Source organism: Chroicocephalus ridibundus, chromosome 11, assembly GCF_963924245.1.
Source record: "Chroicocephalus ridibundus chromosome 11, bChrRid1.1, whole genome shotgun sequence".
Classification (NCBI taxonomy): Eukaryota; Metazoa; Chordata; class Aves; order Charadriiformes; family Laridae; genus Chroicocephalus; species Chroicocephalus ridibundus.
In genome coordinates, this window is record NC_086294.1 from 12,752,150 (window position 1) to 12,771,215 (window position 19,066).

General features: G+C 43.3%; 1 protein-coding gene across 5 annotated transcripts in view; it reads left to right on the top strand.

Moving 5' to 3' along the window:
• The window catches only part of NR3C1 (nuclear receptor subfamily 3 group C member 1), a 67,336-nt gene that overhangs the window by 2,031 nt on the left and 46,239 nt on the right, over positions 1-19,066 (top strand). For all 5 annotated transcript variants that reach the window (XM_063348846.1, XM_063348842.1, XM_063348843.1 and 2 more), the window contains exon 2: positions 503-1,694. In XM_063348846.1, coding sequence (XP_063204916.1) covers positions 517-1,694 — 1,178 coding nt within the window. In that variant the 5' untranslated portion in view covers positions 503-516. The remainder of the gene's footprint in view (positions 1-502; positions 1,695-19,066) is intronic.

The window sequence follows — 19,066 nt, forward strand, 5'->3', positions numbered from 1 at the left end:
GCAGGGAGACAGAACTGACTTGGGAAGGGTGGTGAATGCCTTCTACCCTGCCCTGCTCAAGATGTAGTTAAATAGCAGGGAAAATTACCCTCCAGAATTTGTAAATTGGATACTTTAACAATTCTTATGCTTCCTTACTTGTCAGGATGAGTAACAGAGCCAGAGAGTTGTTCAGAAAGACATCTCATGCTGTAGCCTGATTCCGAGTTGCACGCAGGCAGACTTACCGCTTCATCCAGGTTTAGCAAAGCTTTAAAAAATATTCTTCCTTGTTACCAGTCAGAAATAAACAAACAAACAAACAAAAACCCCCAAGTACCAAAACCAGTAGGTTTGAGAAAGATGTGGCACATGTCAGTTTGTAGCTTGACTTGCTGGGCTTTCATTCTCAGAGTAGCTAAACCAGGTTTGCTAGGCTAATGATTTAGACTTTTTTTTTTTTTAAGCTATTATTAAAATATCCTTGCTGTGCTAACTTTGAATGCTTCTGATCTTTTTATAGCTAATGTTAAAGTAATGGATTCCAAAGAATTGCTTAACTCGTCGGATCAAGACGAAACAAGGAAAAATGCGCTCATCAGTACCAAAGGAGGGATTGTGATGGACTTTCATCCACCCTTCAGGGGTGGAGCTACTGTACAAGCCCCTGTGTCTACATCTCCTCTCCCTGCGTCTTCTCAGTCAGATTCCAAACAGCAACCTGCTCTGGCTGACTTTTCAAAAGGATTAGTAAACAATGTGCCTCAGCCAGACCTTTCCAAGGCTGTATCGCTCTCGATGGGACTGTACATGGGTGAAACAGACACAAAAGTGATGGGAAACGACCTTGGATTTTCGCAGCAGGGCCAAATCGGCATCTCTTCTGGAGAAACGGACTTCAGGCTCCTGGAAGAAAGTATTGCGAGCTTGAACAAGTCCTCAAGCCTGGCCGAGGACACAAAGGGAGCAGTATCTTCTGAGGTGAATCCACTTGAGCCGGATTTCCCAGCCATGGCTGGCCACAACATCCCTTTAGAGTCAGGGACTGCAGTCCAGAGCCAGGTTGGCTCAAATGGTGGCAACTTGAAATTATTCTCTGAAGACCAAAGCACCCTGGATATTCTCCAGGATTTAGAATTGCCGCCGGTATCGCCTGGCAAAGAGCCCAATGGGAGCCCGTGGAGGCTTGACCCATTGCTAGATGATGGTGGCTTGCTCTCCCCTATCTCTGCAGATGATGCATTTCTCCTGGAAGGAAATCTCGGTGAAGACTGCAAGCCTCCTATTTTATCTGACACTAAGCCTAAAATTAATGACCGTGGTGACCTTTTACCCAGTTCCAAAATGCCGATGCCTCAAGTGAAAACAGAAAAGGAAGACTTCATTGAACTCTGTACTCCTGGCATAAAGCAGGAAAACATGGGCCCAATTTACTGTCAGGCAAACTTCTCTGGGTCTAATCTGCTGGGTACTAAAGTTTCTGCCATATCTATCCATGGTGTCAGTACCTCTGGGGGACAAATGTATCACTATGATTTAAATACTGCATCGCTCTCTCAGCAGCAGGATCAGAAACCAATTTTTAATATCATTCCATCTCTTCCTGCCGGTTCAGAAAATTGGAATAGGTGCCAGGGATCAGGGGATGAGACGTTAGCTCCTTTGGGAACGCTCAACCTTTCTGGCAGACCTGCTTTCTCTAATGGCTATTCAAGGTAATTAGTTTTTGTTGCTCTTTATTAAAATATTGCGAGTATGTGTTGCACAACTGCATGCATGCTGGTTTGTGGTTTTTTGGGGTTTTTTTTACCTTTCAAAGTCAGTCATCCCTTTGTCGTTTGTTACGTGTGGCTGTCTGGTCAGACATCACGGCTGTGTGTTTGTGCTGTAGTACGGTAGTAGCTTTAGCCAGGTACTCATCTATTGGTATTAAAGGGAAGAATAGAGGAGGGGAGCCAGTATGCTTTAAAAAAATAAGTAAATAATAATTTTAAAAAACTTCTAAGACACAACCTAGAGGGAGAATTGAGTACGTGGTAGAAGGATCTATACACAAGGCAGTCTGGAAAGGAAGTATTTAAGCGTATACAAAAGCTACTTCATTCTCAGGGGTTAGAGGATCAATCGCTCTGTGGTGGGTTTTTTTTTTTTTCTTCCTAGTGTTACTTAAATGTTATGCCCAAAAATAACTTGGTTGCTGGGTAAATTTCTAGAATTACATTGAAGCTGAACTGGAGTTTTAGCTTTGCTTGGTATTGCATTTACCTTACATGGACAAGAAGATTCTGAGTAGGAAATACTCAGCAGTTTGTTTAATAACTGCATTTAAAGAGATAAGAATATTTGCAGTAAGATTTAAACATACCTAGAATTTAACTCTTAAATAGAACTGGAGGAGGGCTTGGTTATAGGTGGTTTTTTGAGAGCAGGGTGTTTTAGGGGAGCTGGTTGGTATGTATTCTGAGTCACTTTGTAGCAATGTTTTCTACAAGTAATTCAATAGTGCAGATACTCAAGTAAACACTTTTCCTCTGCCCTTCAAGAGTCAGCGCGGTGGTGGCAGCTTTCTCGGTGGCTGGCCGTGTCTGTCCCCCACAGCCAGGGATGGGTTCTGATTTGGGTAGGAGCACCTGGGTGGATGTGTTCTTAGCCAGTCTTTCTTCAGTGTACGCTTGCACCAGCTCGGTGTTTGGTCTCAACGGAGGAAGAGGTTTTTGCTGTGTTTCTGCGGAGTCTCAGTTAGAAGATGGCTCTCGAAGTCCACATACGTAAAACCAGTAATCGTAGGCTCTTAATGAAGTATCTGTTTTAACTTTCTTTTTTTATTGCCCCACTGACAATTGCTCCCCAGAGCCCCGCCGGGGTGGGGCTCTCTCCACGCATTATTTGCTCCATTTTCCCACGGTTGGAATGAGGTGTGTGAGGATTTCTTCTTTGTTTCAGGAAGATAACTTTTAACTTGCTTTCATTCTAAATTTCTTTCGTAGTTTTTGATTCTTATACTGAAGATGTATTATTGGTTTTGTTTTGTTATTTTTTTTCCTTTGAAGTGTTTAAAGCAATGGGTAATGTAAGGAACCCAGAAAGGAAAATTGGATTTGTGGATAAATTGCACTTTGATAGATGAATATTGAATGTGCCTTATCATTTATTTTGAGAAAGTAGAAATCCTGTGTGCTTACCTTTCGCGTGGAAGTCCTACTTCTGTGTTGTTTTCAGTTTGTTTCATGGGGATTTTTTGGTGGTGTTTTGTTTTGTTGATTTCTTTTTTTTTTATTTTGCTCTCGCTATATCATTGATGGCAATCGTTATAAAACCCATATCTGGGTTTGGGAGGTGAATTTCAGTGACTGTTTAAGTAAGCAGATTCCTCGTAGATCATGGAAACATCACTTTTGAGAATACTTCTGTAAAGTTAATGCATTGTTTTTATTTACAGAACTGTTTGGATAGAACTAAGTGCATTTATAGGTGAATGGTTTACACGTAGATGTTTGCCTGGCTTTTGGGGAATTTCATAACACCAATTTTACATACTATATACTATGTTTCCGATAATGTGATGAAAACCCACTCAAGCTACTAATGTGTACGGAATACATGTGACCCTCGAGTGAAAAGGAGAGCAGTGCTAGACACTGTCGTCGCTCTCTGAAGCGGTGTGAGGAGCGTGCTGGGGGGTGTGGGAGAGGAGCGGGTGGCAAGGGGCAGAGGAGCTGCAGAAGCCCCCGGCAGAGCGTCCTCCGCAGCATCGGCACGAGCCTGCCCCACCGCTGGGCAGCGTTAGCAGCCTTGTGCTGCCAGCGTTTACCTCCTTGCTTCCTGTGAGGTTGTCTTACATTTTATTGCCACCTTTTGCCTTAAGATTATGGATTTTTTTTTTTAATTAATTTAAGCAATGTGTAAAGAAATTTTGGGGTGGCTCCTAGTTGAGTTTTGCATAAAAATTAATTATTTCTAGCCTTTATGGAAGCTGTTCTTACTTCCCAAGGATCTTTACACCCTAAAACTACCAAGTCCAATTTTAAAACCAACATTGTTTTGGTTTGCTTCCCACCCTCCCCCTATAAAATAGAGGCAACTCCATCTCCCTTTTAAAATGTTTGAGCTACTAATGAACCCTGGGTTTGAAGCAGGAATTCTCTTTCTTCCTGAACCTTGTCAGAAATATTTGGTCTAAACTGGGTTAGTTTAAGGTGATGTATTGTGGGTTTGTTTGTTTATCTTACAGAAGACTTAACAAAATTGGCATTTGTTGTAGAAATAAAGGAAGGACTATCTTGCCAGGTTCCTGTGGTCTTTTTTTTTTTATTATTATTATTTTTTTTTATTTTAGGTACTGATTGTGTGAGGTGAAGGCTGGGATTTTGAGAATTCAGAATTGCTAAAATTCAGTTTCCAATAGGAAATATTTCTTGGTGTTGGTAGAATTATTTGACTATTCATAACATATTAATTATATACGAGACATATGGGAAGAAAAGCTGCAGCTCTGTCCTGGTGTTCAGGTAGTATTTAAGCTGACTGTTATAATGGAAAGCATGTAACGTCTCTTTATAGACACGCAGTCTTGAATTGATGTAATGCAATTTTTGAGTGATTTTGCTTCTAAGGATAGCACAGCATGCTGTCTTTAATGAGACAAGTGATAATCAGGACTGAGAAAACTAATCAATTTCCCTGTGAACGGCAGGAGGTATTCTGAAGTTAACAAGCAGAATAGGAACTTCATCAATGTGTTCGATGTGAATGAATTGCCAATCGCCAATAAATTGCTGTCTGGATCTTGGGGTTGAGGAAGAGCCTGCCGGTGCTCGCGCTGATGTGCAGAACTTGGAGCTGCAGCTCCGTGTTTCGTCAGTGAATCCTCCAAATCTTCTGGAGCGGCAGCAGAACTCCAGAGCCGGCAAGACAGTGTTGTTCTGGGGCTACTTTGGTGAGGGCTCCTGCTGGAGCCAGCGAGCTGCCGAAGGGGAAGATGGAGAGAATAACAGGCGGGGAAAAAGTAGGCTAACTGAGAAAATTTGCTTTAGACTTTCTTTTTTTTTTAAATAGTAGAAGTGGGACAGTATCTGGAAGAGGAATAAAACAGGCTGGAAGCATTTGGTAATTGCTTCACTGAAGAATTAGAGGGTTTGATGGTGTCTGTCTCTGATGAGATATTATTTCTGATTTATTACACAAGCGCCAATGAAAATTGTTAAATTTCAAGGAAATGATTTTAGCAACGCACACTCATAGGACTCTTGCGTGGTATATACATTAAAATCCATTGCCTGACTTTTTTTATTCCTTTGACTTCCTGGAGATGTGGCTTGTTGTGGGGGGAGTGAAGGACGATGAGAAACAGCGCAGCGACGCAGGGGTTTCTGTGTGCTTTTTCTCTTAGCCTACAGCCAGAATTTACAAAAACTGGGCCCCATTGGCAGTGTTACGGCTTCTCTTATTACATTTGAAATCATTCCTAGTACTTAAGCTTGTGGGGGATAAGGATCATTAAGGAAGTCGAAGAAAGGGCAAGAGCTGAGTGAAGCCATGAAAGATGAGAATCTGGAAGGGGGAAGAAGTTTTGCTGGTCAGTTGCAGTCCAGAACCTTACTTCCAGGAGAAGTTCCCTTTCTGCCGTCACGCTTCCACCGGGATTCTTCTTGCATTCGGATGTTTTACTAGAAGGAACGGATGGGGAAGGGGGGGCGGGAGTGATCGTTTGCTAGAAATGGTAAAGGTCAGTTGTCCGTTTGTCTTACTGCATTGTTTCAGCTTGGCTTCTGGCCAAGGCCGTTGGCTTGGCAGGTTGGAGGTAGTACTTTAAATGTTGTCTGACTCAGCAGTATATAATGTATGGTACATACGGAAAAATGTCTCTCTTAATAATTCTATTTTGATATAAAAACCAGACTTGTTATTTGGAGTGCTCCAGGTTTCAATAGTCTGTGTTGTGATTTGTCAGCTTAATGTAATACTGTACTTGGGTTTTGAGTCTTGGAAGTGCACGACAAAAAATCTAATTGTTTTGGCAGGAAGGGATGAATCAGGAATGTCCTGCAACATGTGCCGTAAGGCACTGTGAAAAGGTAGCTCGGTAAATGATAGGCCATGTAAGGTGTAATCCACTTTTAGCTGATCCACTCAGCTAGCTGAGAGCTGAGTAGATTTTTGCAAGTCCAACCCAGATTGTTAATTTCTGCTAATTTATTTCCCCCTACAATGATCTCTATTTTAAACCTAGTTCTAGCTTATAAAACATAAGTTGATTTTTGTTGCCTATTACTTTTTTTTTTTTTTTTAATCCATCTTAAACAATGGTTGAACCCCGTTGTACTCTCCTGGCAGTGAACGCAAAACTATAGTTGAACCAGCTCTACTCAAGGAATCTTCTCTGAATGCGAAATACATGTATCACACAACTTCTAAATAATACATTTCCTGTGTTAAAGATGACTTTTGCATCTCCAAGAAAATTTGCTGTCACTGTGTAAGTGTTCCTTCTTACTTTGACTATTACTGCTCATTCTGGAAACGAACAAGCAGTAACTGTTCTATGTGTACATGTAACTGCAAACTGGAATTATTTCTACGTTTTAAAAGGTTAAGAGAGTTCTCCTCTCTTCCTAGGTCCCCTTTTAGAGCCACCACCTAGCAGGTGGGCCTTTGGGGACTTCCTCCATTTTTTTCAGTTCTTTTTCTTTTTAAATGCTGCCTAACTTCAAGTAGTGAAAAACCCACTGGTTGCGTTTGTTACACTTGGAGAAATTCGGTATGTTGTTTCTCTTATTTCCACACTAGATGCAGTATCTCTGTCCCTACTGTTCACCAGTGCATGTGCTGATCCCAGTTGAGTTTCCAAGGCAGATACTGTTTTTCTAGCAACCAAAACTCTGCAGTTAGTCCCGAGGGTGATGGCAAAGGGGATGCTCCTACCAGTGCGTCTTTGGGCTCAAGTTAGGACACCTTTGCAGCTTCTCACTGCCTCACCAGTCAGATCTAGTTCAGTGGAACAGATGCTGGACTGACTGCTTTGACTCCTCTAATACATTGGTTGCAAAACTTTTAGCCAATCAAGAAAGCAAACTTCTAAGTCATTATCCTCGTATTGTAAGCTGGTCATAAAAAGAAGCTAATAGATCTATTTTTTAAATTTGTTTAGTAGTCTGTGGCTTCTGGGTCTCTTTGGGAGTGCAAATGAGGGATCCAGTGTTGCCACTTTAGTGCAAAATGTGATTTGGAGCCTTTTTCTTTGGACATTTTGTTAAAGTTCTTTACTGCTGGCCTGGGGAACATCCATTCTCCCACCAGTGGATGTCGTGATCAGTGTCTTCTCCACAAGCCTTACAAGAGAGCAAGTACTCAGCACTCAGAAATGTGCCTGGGAGAAAATGAACATATGTTTCTTGGTAGTAACTTTTCTCCTCACAAAACCCTTGCTTGTGGAATATTGCAAGACACAATTAAATCTCCATTCATTTTCTGGCATAGATGAAGACTGCCTGAGCTGATAGCCTACCACTGCTGTGCTGGTATACATAACGTGTACATTCAGCAAACGGGTTCAGTGCCATTGTTCTTGAGATAAACAACATACCAATAAAATCCTATTTTCAATCCATGTTATACGCAATGGGAAAATCCTTCTAGAGCTGTAGTTACAATTGTGTTGGTTTTGTGTTACTAAAATAACTGAAAGCTTGTAGCCTCTGGCATACAGAAATAAACTCTAAATCGCAGTCATAAAATGATCAACTTCTAACTGTTCTTAGAAACACAGAAACAAGTGTGTGCGCGCAATAAGGTAGTTTCTGGGAAAAAATATTTAACTATACAGTAAGTACACTGTGCCACAGACCCAGGGAGCTTGTTGCGTTAAGCTCTCTTTGGTTTTATAGTCTTTGTCTCCCAGAGTCTGGCAGTAGACACAAATTTTAATCTTATTTACTGCAGTATTAATGTATTGCATTGTTGCATGTACAGATTATTTGTGTTCTCATCACAGTGGTTTTCTGACTGATTCACTATAGTGTGATACCCATTTATAATAAAGCCATTGCTTAAATACCCAAAACACTTGTAGAGCAGGAGTTAATCCTGTTCTCAGTGTTGGGTTCTGGAAATACTAGGCAGATACTGTCAGTGGATAGCCTCATCCCCATGGGACAGGAGTGAACCAACACAGCTGGAACAGATGACACATGAAAAAAAGAAATTATTTCAGCTCATTGTCTTGGCACTGACTTTACATCAGCTAGTTTCAAATATCTGTAGGAAAAAAATAAAATGAAAAAATTACAGTTGACTTTGTCCGTATGTGAGGGTAGAGGAATTGTGACTACGGCTTTGCTGGTCACCTGCAAAGAGACCCACAGGAGGGTGACCTGCACAGACAGTACTCCAGCCGTGTGTTGGAGCACTTAAGTATCGCAGGCTTAATTAAAAGGAAACCGAAAGACTGTGGGTGTGCAACTCTGGCTGCCTTCCCGCAGGAGCGCAGGAAGGTGCAGGCTCTCCCCTGTGCACAGCAAGTCCAGCACCTTGAATTATGGTAGTTACTGGAGGGGTGAGTAATTGTGCTTCCAGAAGTAGTGTGTTGGGTTGGGGAAAATAATTTAGTGCAATTACTTTGTCTCTCTTGGAGGTTTTTCTTCTTACCTCATCTTCACTACAAAGAAGGTGTAATATTGTGCACATGCCTCCTACGTCCTTACCTGACTCAGCTGACACTAATCTCCGCTGTGACGTTTTCTGCCAGAATTATTTTCCTGCCTGAAACAATGTCTTCCTGCATGTGAGCTATGTATTGTATTGCTGGAAATATAACTATATGTGCTGTGGCAAAAGCATGTCGCTTCTACTTTTGTGGGCTGTGCTGCTGGATTTATCCCATGACCGGTTGGTGTGTCCCGGAGGTGTGTTTCGGCAACGGGGTGAGATGTGGGCGCAGCCTCGCCAGCTCCCATTCAGCGAGGGGTAGTGCTGGCTGGCACCCGGGGTGTTGCTGGTTCTGTAATGCAGGCGATGGCAGCTTTTCCTGCTGCTCTTACAGGAGACTTAACCCTGGATTCCAGGACACGGTGTTACTTATCCAGGATATCATGTAGAGTTTTGTAATAATGGTTCCTTAAATCAATAATCACTACAATTGTGTGCATTTCTGGAGGAAATCGTGCTCTTCAGAAGCCATCTTGACATCTTCTTGTAGAGTGTATTTCTGTGCCAGCCAGCTGCATTCTTAACATAGTCTGTATCAATCAAAAGAAGCATGGCCACCAGGTTGAGGGAGGTGATTCTACCCCTCTGCTCCGCTCTCATGACACCCCACCTGCAGTACTGTGTCCAGCTTTGGAGTCCTCAGCACAGGAAGGACATGGAGCTGTTGGAGCGGGGCCAGAGGAGGCCCCGGAGATGCTGGGAGGGCTGGAGCCCCTCTGCTGTGAGGACAGGCTGGGAGAGTTGGGGGGGTTCAGCCTGGAGAAGAGAAGGCTCTGGGGAGACCTTGGAGCCCCTTCCAGTCCCTGAAGGGGCTCCAGGAAAGATGGGGACAAACTTTTTAGCAGGGCCTGTTGTGGTAGGACAAGGGTAGTGGTTTTACACTGAAACAGGGGAGATTTAGATGAGATCTCAGGCAGAAAATGTTTGCTATGAGGGTGGTGAGCCCCTGGCCCAGTTTGCCCAGAGAAGCTGTGGCTGCCCCATCCCTGGAGGCGTTCAAGGCCAGGTTGGACGGGGCTTGGAGCAACCTGGTGTGGTGGGAGGTGTCCCTGCCCAGGGCAGGGGGTGGCACTGGGTGAGCTTTAAGGTCCTTTCCAACCAAACCATTCTATGATTCTACGACAATTAGTTATAATTAAAGCTCCATACTCCGTATGTACCTACGGAGCTCTCAGTCCATGTTAAGTCTTCCTAGAAAACTATAATTCTGATGCCATTTGAAAATTAATATCCAATAAGCTGCTAATACTTTGTTGTGGAGATGCAATATTATACACAACGTCCACTTTTTGATCAAAGATCTCAACTATCCTGAGATTGCGAAGGCAAAACTGCAGTTAGGCAAGGATTTCCAAAATAGTGACAGTAATGTCTTTCTTGAATTCAGTTCAGTGCTACTGTAATTTAGTTAAGAAACTGAGTTCCATATTAGATTTTACAGTAATACATTCTTCATGCTATTCGTAATAGGTTTGTACAGTTACTGTGTGTCAGAAAACAGTTGGAGATCATGATCCTATTTATGCATCATGGTCACATGAGATTTAATATGAAACTTCTGAGCAGCAGGGCACAACTTACTCTTCTGTTGCTTTATGCAGATATTTCATGTTTCTGGTTGCTTTCATTTGTATAACAATAAGTTTTAAGTAAGTAAATACTGCTCAGGGTGCTAGTTTTCTTTTAAAAAAGAAATCAGGTCAGAAATGAGTAGTTTGCCTCAAAATACTACCTGTGAAAATTAGGAAACTCGCTGTACTGTCAGGTAAAAGCAAATAATTTAATATCTGAACTATGTAGTTTACTCAAATAAGCAAATAATGGAAATGATTTCATAGCTTTGTGACTTGATTTCCCCACCCCCTTGTTGATCTGAGATCTTACACTTTGGTTATCAGCCTTTCAAGAAGACTGGGAAAAGTCCTGCATTTGTCCTTATCTAACAGATCTGTTCCGGTGGGCTTCTGGCTGCATCAGGGACTTCGATCTTATCGTGTGTGAGAAACTTGGAGGGTGGGCTGCGGTGTGTTGAGGTTTTTTTTTTTTGTGTGAGTTCCCGCCTCTGACTATTGGAATACCTGCTTCTTCTGGCAGCCGTCCCTGCAAAGAGTGGTTTGAAGGTGGGCAACCTCTTTGTTTGCAGGTAGGCAGTAGCTTGGCTGCATCCCTCTGGGATGAGAGGGGTGTAAACACAGGATGCCTGTGGTTGGAAGTTTTGTGAAATTTTTAGAAAATGAGTTTTGGGTCTTAGGTGAGAATCCTCTGGCCGTTACACGGCTCCTTTCCAACTGTGTGAATTGTGTGTGACGGGAGAGAGCTTCGTTCACTCTGTTCCTTCCCAGCTGGCAGTTCAGAAGGGACACTGATCCCAGGGGTATGTGGGTGTCTGGCCTTGCTATTGGCTTCAGCGCATCTGTGGGGTCTCCAAACCACATGTGGTGTGTCTCTAAACAATGCTTTCCCATGCCACCTGAAGCTGCTTCTGAGGGCACAAGTCTGAAGTTCTGGGGTTCTTTGTGACTTCTGTTGCCAGGCTGCAGAAGGGCTGCTCTGCTGCATGCCCGTCCCTCCTGAGCCGAGAGCCGGGGTCTGTGACAGAAGAGAGCAGCTGATGCGGTTTATTTCTGTTGTCATTGCTTGGAGAACCTGCTTGTCTGGGGTGTGTGTGATCGTACATCATAATGGAGTAACAGGGTCTGGTACAGCTTTGGTACGGCTCCGAGTGCCAAGGCAGCGCTGCCGGGACACGTCAGCCCCTGCAAATGGCAATTGCTTCATGGTGGAGCGTCGCTGTGAAAGCAGGAGTCAGGCCATGGTAAACTGGTGTGCACTGGGCTCCTGCAGTCTGCACGGAGCCTGCTGCTGTGCCGCTCTCCTGAGTGGATTTTAACTGCTTTTAATTCATTCACTGACGCTTTGAAGAGATGGGGACGCATGGTGCGGCTTTGAAGGAGGTTGACTGTCAAATCGATGCGTTGTCAGGAAGGGACTGTGTGATCTCTCCTATCACTTAAAAATGAGGTGTGTACAAATACAGTTACAATGTGCTATCATAAATAAAATGTAAGTTTTCTCTAACTTTGCATTTGATCAGATGATGTAAACCGGTAACAATATATTTTAAATCAACACGTCTACTCCATAGGCACATTATGTATCGCTGTGTAGCCATGTTATTTTTTTTCCTCTTGCTTAATTTTGTTTCTTTCTAAGATTCCTCTGTTACCTTTCTGAAGCAATAGCTTACTGAAGCCATCAGCTAAAGGTGTTTAATAAATCAGTACTGAAAACGTGCATGTCACATGCACACATGTGGATTTGTTATGCAAGAATGCAGCCCATGCATGTTAACTTAAAAAAACCTACTTACTTGCAGACTTTATAGTTTCATGTCCTGGTTTCAGTTTGCATATTACCTAGCTATTCTTTTCTCTCTCATATTTTTTTTTGTGGGTTACTTTTGCTGCCAGGTCCTTTCATGGTTTGTTTTGCCTGTTGAATTTCCATTTATCTTGTGTTATGTATGAAATGCTCCAAAATTAATTGCATTGTCCCAGTATGAGGGTGATGTACTTGTAGATATAATTAGATTTTTTTTTTTTAAAGAACTCTGCATCTTGGTTCTCCTAAAACATGGAGTAGATCAGAATATAAGCCAATATAAAATACTTAAGAAAAACAGTCTTATCTGAGAACAGGCATTTAAAAAGGCTTTAAAAATTAGAGATCCTGAACTTGGTGTTCAGAAAAGCTTTTGGATGCTGGAGATAAGTGAAGGAGTATGGAGTTTCACTTCACAGTTTAAGTTCAGTAAGATAATAAATGTTTATTGAAATAATAGCAGACTGCATATGAAAGGACCGATTCAGATTCTTTCAGAATGCCCGAATGCCTTATAAATTGGTCCTTAATCAGTGGGAAAAACTTCACTTAAAATGAAGATGACATTGAGGGGTGAGCTGGACAAACTCAGTCGGCACGGGCTGTGGGGGACGCAGGCACGGGAGCCCTCACTGTTGGGCAGGGTGCCCATGGCAGTGGTGGGTGGAAACCAGGACTATGAACACCCGCTTCGTAAGCTAAGAACTAGAGGAGGGCGGGGGGGTAACACATTGTCTGTTTCTAAGTGCTTGCAGTGACACAAATGATGGGACTGGAAGGACCTTTGTGGGTCCTCAAACCCAGCCCGTTCGTTCGTTGTACCTTTGTCAGAAATGCAACTCCCAAACCCTGCTGACGCTTTTTGTGTTGACAAGTGGTGACACAGAACTTGCACCAAGCAGTAGCTGTCTGTGGGTGCCTTACTTCTTTGTAGGCTCCTAAAACTACCGCAGACCTTAGTGTTGCAGCCGTGCAGAGGTTGACGCTTGCTGGTGAGACTGGTGCGAGTGCGTGTTAATGGCCACCGCTCCCCAGCGAGGTGCTTGCATTTAATACAGCTCAAATCAAGCTGCAAGCCTGAACCACCTGCAGATTCCCAAGTTTCTGGGGTAGACGCGCTCTCCTGCTGTAACACCGGTCGAAAAATCAGCTACGGAGAGAATTATGCAATATATGGGGCTGTGGGGCTGTACCTCCTGTATTCAAAGAGAAACTAAAAGTGGGAAAAGCAGACGTATTACGCTGTTAGTACTTTCTTTTTAAAGGTTTTAGGGCCTTTTATGCTTGTCTCACCTTTGGCGGGTGTGGAGAGGCCAGCGGTGGTAGCCCTGCGGATGGGTGACGCGCAGCCCTGCCTCGGGGACAGGGGACGCCAGCCTTTGTGCAGGAAGGGGCTGGGGTGAGGGGGGGTGCTCGAAAAGCAGAAGGTAGAGAAGTTTCAATGGTAAGAAATTGAGTTAAAGACTGTTGTGAGTTACATCTGAAAGCTGGGGGGTTGTTTAAAACAGCCTAAAGAAATTAGGTTTTTTTGCCGTAAGTGCCATTAGAAACAGATTCACCTCTGTGTAACAGTTGTCTCATGAACGCAAAAAACTGCTCTGTTATCAAACTTTGACTTTTAAAATGTTTTAAGATCTTGATAAGGAAACTCCGAAGAGATGCTAGTGAATTATTTTTAGTATGCTGTTTTCGTTTATTTCTTTCAGTGATCATCTCTGGTAGATTCCAGGGGAAATTCCAGGAGAGGCTGAAGGGTTACACCACTTCTTCTTAATTCTTTAATTTCAGTAAAAGAAATTATTGTGTTTTCATTTGGCTCAGTAGAATTAGGTTTTATGAATATGCTAAATTATTGTAATGAAGAGATACTTGCTATGAAGAGTGGTTTAAAATGGAATGAAACATAAGGAAAGAAAAAGTGAAAGGTCGTTAAGTTGTACTTACTTGAAAATAAATTAAGCAAGTTTGTTTTCGCTACCTTACTCAGATTTCCAAACATAGATTAAAATTGAATTTGTAAAGAATGATAGTATGTCTTTCTTTGCCCATTAATTTTATAAATGATGTAATCCCTTTTGGAGGAAAGGGGAGCCCTGTAGTGCTTTTTGTGTTACTGGCGTTGACCAAAGGATACTGATAAGCTTAAGGTTTAAAAGGAAAATGAACATTGCACGCGCTCTCTCTGTTATTTGAAGTAGCACAAAGTATGGAAGAGCTCCTGTATCCCAAATACAGTCTCCCTTGGCGTTGCCTATAGACAAAAAAGCTACTGCTTTAATCTGTGTTTTGGAAAAAGCATTTTCTTTAACCTGTTCCACTTTGTCACAGCCCAGCACAGGCCTCGTAAAGGTCACTTGGCCACATCGATTTCAGAGGGAAGTTTATCTTTCTTAAAATCTGAGTCCTGCTCTGTTGTAAAGTCCCCTGGTTTCATTTTCGTATCGCTTTATGAAGTCTGCCTTTCCTGAACACGTATTTCTCCTAAGCCCCCCACATCTGCCATTTTCTAAACTGATAAAGCAGCTATTCTGACACCCTTATTTATAACAAAACCAATCTAACAAGTTTTGTAATGAATTAGCTTTCCATAGTTAGAGGAGACAAGTCTGTTCAAATGAAGTGCCAGGTTATTTGCAAGTTATGTGCATGATTTAATAAAGATGAAATTTAGTGCTAAAACTCCTCATATAAAATGTAAATGTTGTAAAAACTCAAAATGCCCAGAGTCTTTTATTTTGAGTGGCAGAGCATTCTTTCTATTTACTTATTTAAGCGAGCAGTTAATATTAGGATGCCTGCAAGATTACATTCTTAGTCACACTAGATATTTGACAGCTACTTTCCAACCAGAGCAACTGGTTTGACAAATGAGCTTGGACCTATTTTATCACTTTAAAAGAATCTGTAGAGAAGAATCTTCAATGTGTTAAAGCTTGGAACATGTGATTAGTTTATTAAATAACAATCAGGAGGTTGCAGTATCGCTAATAGTCCCCGTGGTTTTGTGAGCGAGGTGGTTCCAGCCCCAGCCATGGTGCAGGCGCACACATGCCACCGGGGAGGGAGGAAGTGACTGGTGTTTCTATTCCTGGCTGACCCCAGCCTAGAAACCGAGGAAGAGCTTTAAAGGAAATGCAGCTTTTAGCTCTTTGAATCTTTCCAAGCATTTATAAGTGCTACCAGGTCTGTCTTCCTGTGTGCAGCATTTCAAGACTGCCATCCTAATTTAAAAATGAAACAGAACACCTACCTAACGAGGGAAGCCCTAAAGCTTCATGGAAATAGACAGCAAAACTGCAATTCCAAGTTTTATCAAAAGCATCCAAAACATTCTCTTTCAACAATCAGAGGTGTTTATTTCCCAAATTTTTAATCCTGGTGTCTTGAAGGGAATGTATATTCTTTTGGCCCATTCTTTGTTTAAGAACAAATTTGAGGTTTGGGGAGTTTTGGGATCAGGGAGTCTCTTTCTAGGTTCTGTATTAAAAAAGGGAAATAAATTCAGCGAAGTTTTTCGCTCACTCGTGCTTTTGCTACTCGAAGCAATTTGTAATGGTTCTGCTTTTGTGAAGATGGCATAACTCCTTGTCTGTGCATTGGAAGATGAAATAATGACTTCGAAAACGTGTTCTGAGCATCACGGTGCGTGTCCCCACTGCTAGAAGCCACTGTTGCAGGATGATGTTTGTCTGCGGGATGGGATGAGACCCTCAGAGTTGATTTGGTTGTGTAATCAAAAGATCTGTAGAGTTTTAAAAACCCTCAAAGATGCCAGAGGTGGCTGGGTGCCACGTAAGACTACTCGTGACTTTGGAGTATCTCTTCTAAACACACGTAACTCGCTAAACGATGCCCCACGGTGAGGTGCTAATTGTAAGGTAGATTTTTCCAGGTTGTGCTTAAAATCTCAGTACTGGTTTAGCAATGCTGGTTCACCATCATATCGTAACAAACTCCATAACTAAACGCTAAACTGCATCAGGATATTTATGGGGTTAGGAATTTAGCAACCTTCCACAGACATGTCAATTGCTTTGTACTTCTGGCAAGTTTCCGTTTGTGGTACAGACAGATCTCTCTTACCCCAGTATTTCGGCACCAGCTGCCTCGAACTCTCCTCGCTGGAGCTGGCGTGGTCTCATTTGGTGCAGCTTGTTTGAGAGGTACTGAAATCCCCATGCAGCATGTCGGAGCTTCTGGGTTTGGTTTCAGGTGGTGCCGTGAGCTGGCTAAAGAGGGTCCTGGTGGGAGAGCTGCTTTGCCATAGCCAGCATGAGACTGCCGCGTTGGCACCGTTGGTGGAGAGAGCAAGCCACGTCCAGACAGCAGACAACTGTAAAAGAGGGAATTGCATGTAATTGGGCAGTTGGCTTAAAAAACTAAACTTGCCAAAAGCCAAAATCTAAAGAAACAACACTGAGAAACCCCTCAACAGCTTGGAGACTGGCTAACAAGACTGACTACCGGAAACGTACCGCTTTGTGGTACACTGATAGCTCTAAATAACTCAATTTCATTTAAAAAAAATAATAAAGTAAAAATCGCTATTTTATCATAGCTTGCCCAAAAGTGATGAACAAAAATCCCATAAAAGATGTAAGGGCAACTGTAAATAGGAAATTGAGAGGGATTAAAACACGGAGTTTGCGAAGTGCCCTGTGAAAGGTGCCCAGCCTGGGTGGCAGCTCTGCAGCTCCCGGGCAGGGGCTGGGGGGGGAGCGTGGTGGAGGGTCATGGGTCCGGGCCAGTCAGTGCGGTGTCAATGAGCCACTGGGCCTGGGCAGCTTTGGCCCGGGAGTCCCAAAGGATCTGCCAGCCAGTAGAGATGGCCTCTCTGACAAACCTGCCGGGGTGCCTCCTGTTAAAAATGTGGCTCCCCGGGACCTGGAGCGTTGTGGGCTGGTGAGTCCGACTCCTGCCCTTGGCGAGGCAGGGGGCTGTAAAGCTGTAAGGTTGCAGAGCACGTGGGTCTCTTGGGAAAGAGCTGTCCTTGCTCCTGGAAGGAAACCACCGCCTCATCTGATGTCCTGGGTTTCCATGAGGTTGCCAGTAAGCCTGTGGACAGGGGAAATCCAATTGACCTGAATATATTTGAATTATTATTTTTTTTTTCTTTCAAGTCTTTGACATGCTTCCTTGCCAGAGGCCATTTGAAAAGAAAGAAACAATAAAGAACCCCAAGTTGTCATAGAACTGGAAGAGCATTTTTTTTGTGGGCTGGAGAGCTGGTTCGAGACTGGGCAACTGAGGGGGGGACTCAGCGGTTGCGTTTCAGGAGGAGTCGTCACCCGCCTGGTTCCCTGCACAGCGCCGAGAGCAGACCCGGGCAGGGAGCGTGCAGGAGGGCTGTGGGTGAGCTGACAAGGGAGCTCTTTGGGGTGGTTGGGTGCCGGGCTGGGAAGCTCTCTGTAATGAGGGAGCGCTCGGGGGAGCCGACGGGGGGGTCTTCGTGTAGAAAATGTAAGGCTCTGTGTCTAGGGAATATTACCCCTATGCAGTGCGGAGCTCGGGGCTGGCAGCTGGGGCACGGGAATGTGTTCCGGGTTGGCATGGATGGTTTTGTGAAGTCCTTAGCTCAGTGCGCAACAGCAGTCCCAGAGGTAAAGGAAGTTTTGTATTGCCAAGAAGGATAAAGCGAGTGGCTGCTGGCTCTATGAGCCTTGGTGCTGGTGTCCCCAGTGCTGCCCTCCTCCCTTCGTACTGCCTTGTCTTGAGGGGGGGATAAGTTTTTCATTTACTGCCAGACACTTTTGTCAGATGTTTTTGTCTCCAGTGCTTAAGAAATTGTCCGCAAATGTCAACAAGACAAACAGGCAAAATGGAGAGGGAAGGTCTCAGCAAAGAGAATGCATCAATGATAGTGTTAAATATTAGTGATGTCTTCCTGCACAAGTTTTGTTTTCTCACTGTTAATATTGGTATATTCACATATTTCCCCCACCCCATGTGTTAAATTCCATACTTCATTTTGTCTTCAAAATTGCAAATAAATCAAGGAAGGATGGGGAGGAGAGTGGCAAAGTGAAATGGAGAAAGAGGGCCAGAGAAAGGGCAGAAGGAGACAGGTTGGTAAGTGGGGGGAGATGGAGCCAAAACATGAGTTGTAGGTGATTTGTGCTCTGCCAGGCACACGGGCAGGTGAGTCCTCAGAGGGGTGCAGGGAATCCTCAGTGTAGAAGACCAACCTTAAGTTTTTAAAAATGATGGTGATCGTTAATTCAGAAGGCTAGGGCTATATTGAGCATTCAGACAATGTAATTTTTGCGTATTCAACTTCCTCTGTCTCTTATTTATGCATAAATGCAAATAACAAGTAACCAAACGGCCATCCGCTGTGCGAGTCCCTCAGGTCTGTCCCTGCCCCGCATCTCCACGCATCACTGATGGATCACCACTGCTGGGGCTGCTGTGCCGCCAGCGCAGCACAGGGACAGTGTCCTCTGCGTTTTGCTCCTCTCGAGAGCTAGAAGCAAAGCTTTTCTGCTCCTTGTACTTCCTCAGTTCTTCTGAGCTGGAGCATGTTGAGGCATCCAGCTTGACCATGTCACCTTGTGTTGACACCTTCTTTGTTATCTGCTGTCTGTTATCTTTGTTATTATTTTAGCTTTCTGCAAGCAAATCAGTCTTGATTGTGCTATTGCATTTGATAAGCCATTGCTAGGTTTGCAGTTGACATGATAGGCGTGTTGGAATTCACTTGATAAAGCACTTTGGCCAATGAAAACTAATTTTCTTCCTATCCCAGTGATACTTGTTTCCCTTATATCACCGGCTGGCAATTACTGAAACTATATGCAAGCATATTTTAACATTTTTAGAAAGAAACTTATATTTAATTACATTAGAAGATACATATAGAAGGGTGATATTTGATACTTAATATTATTTAAAGTAACATGCTGGTTTTGTCTCAATGGAGACATGCAAATGTCAGACAGACATTTTGAGTCATGAGTTTGAACGCCGTTGGTCAGTCCCAGGGTGTGGGACAAGATTATAGTGT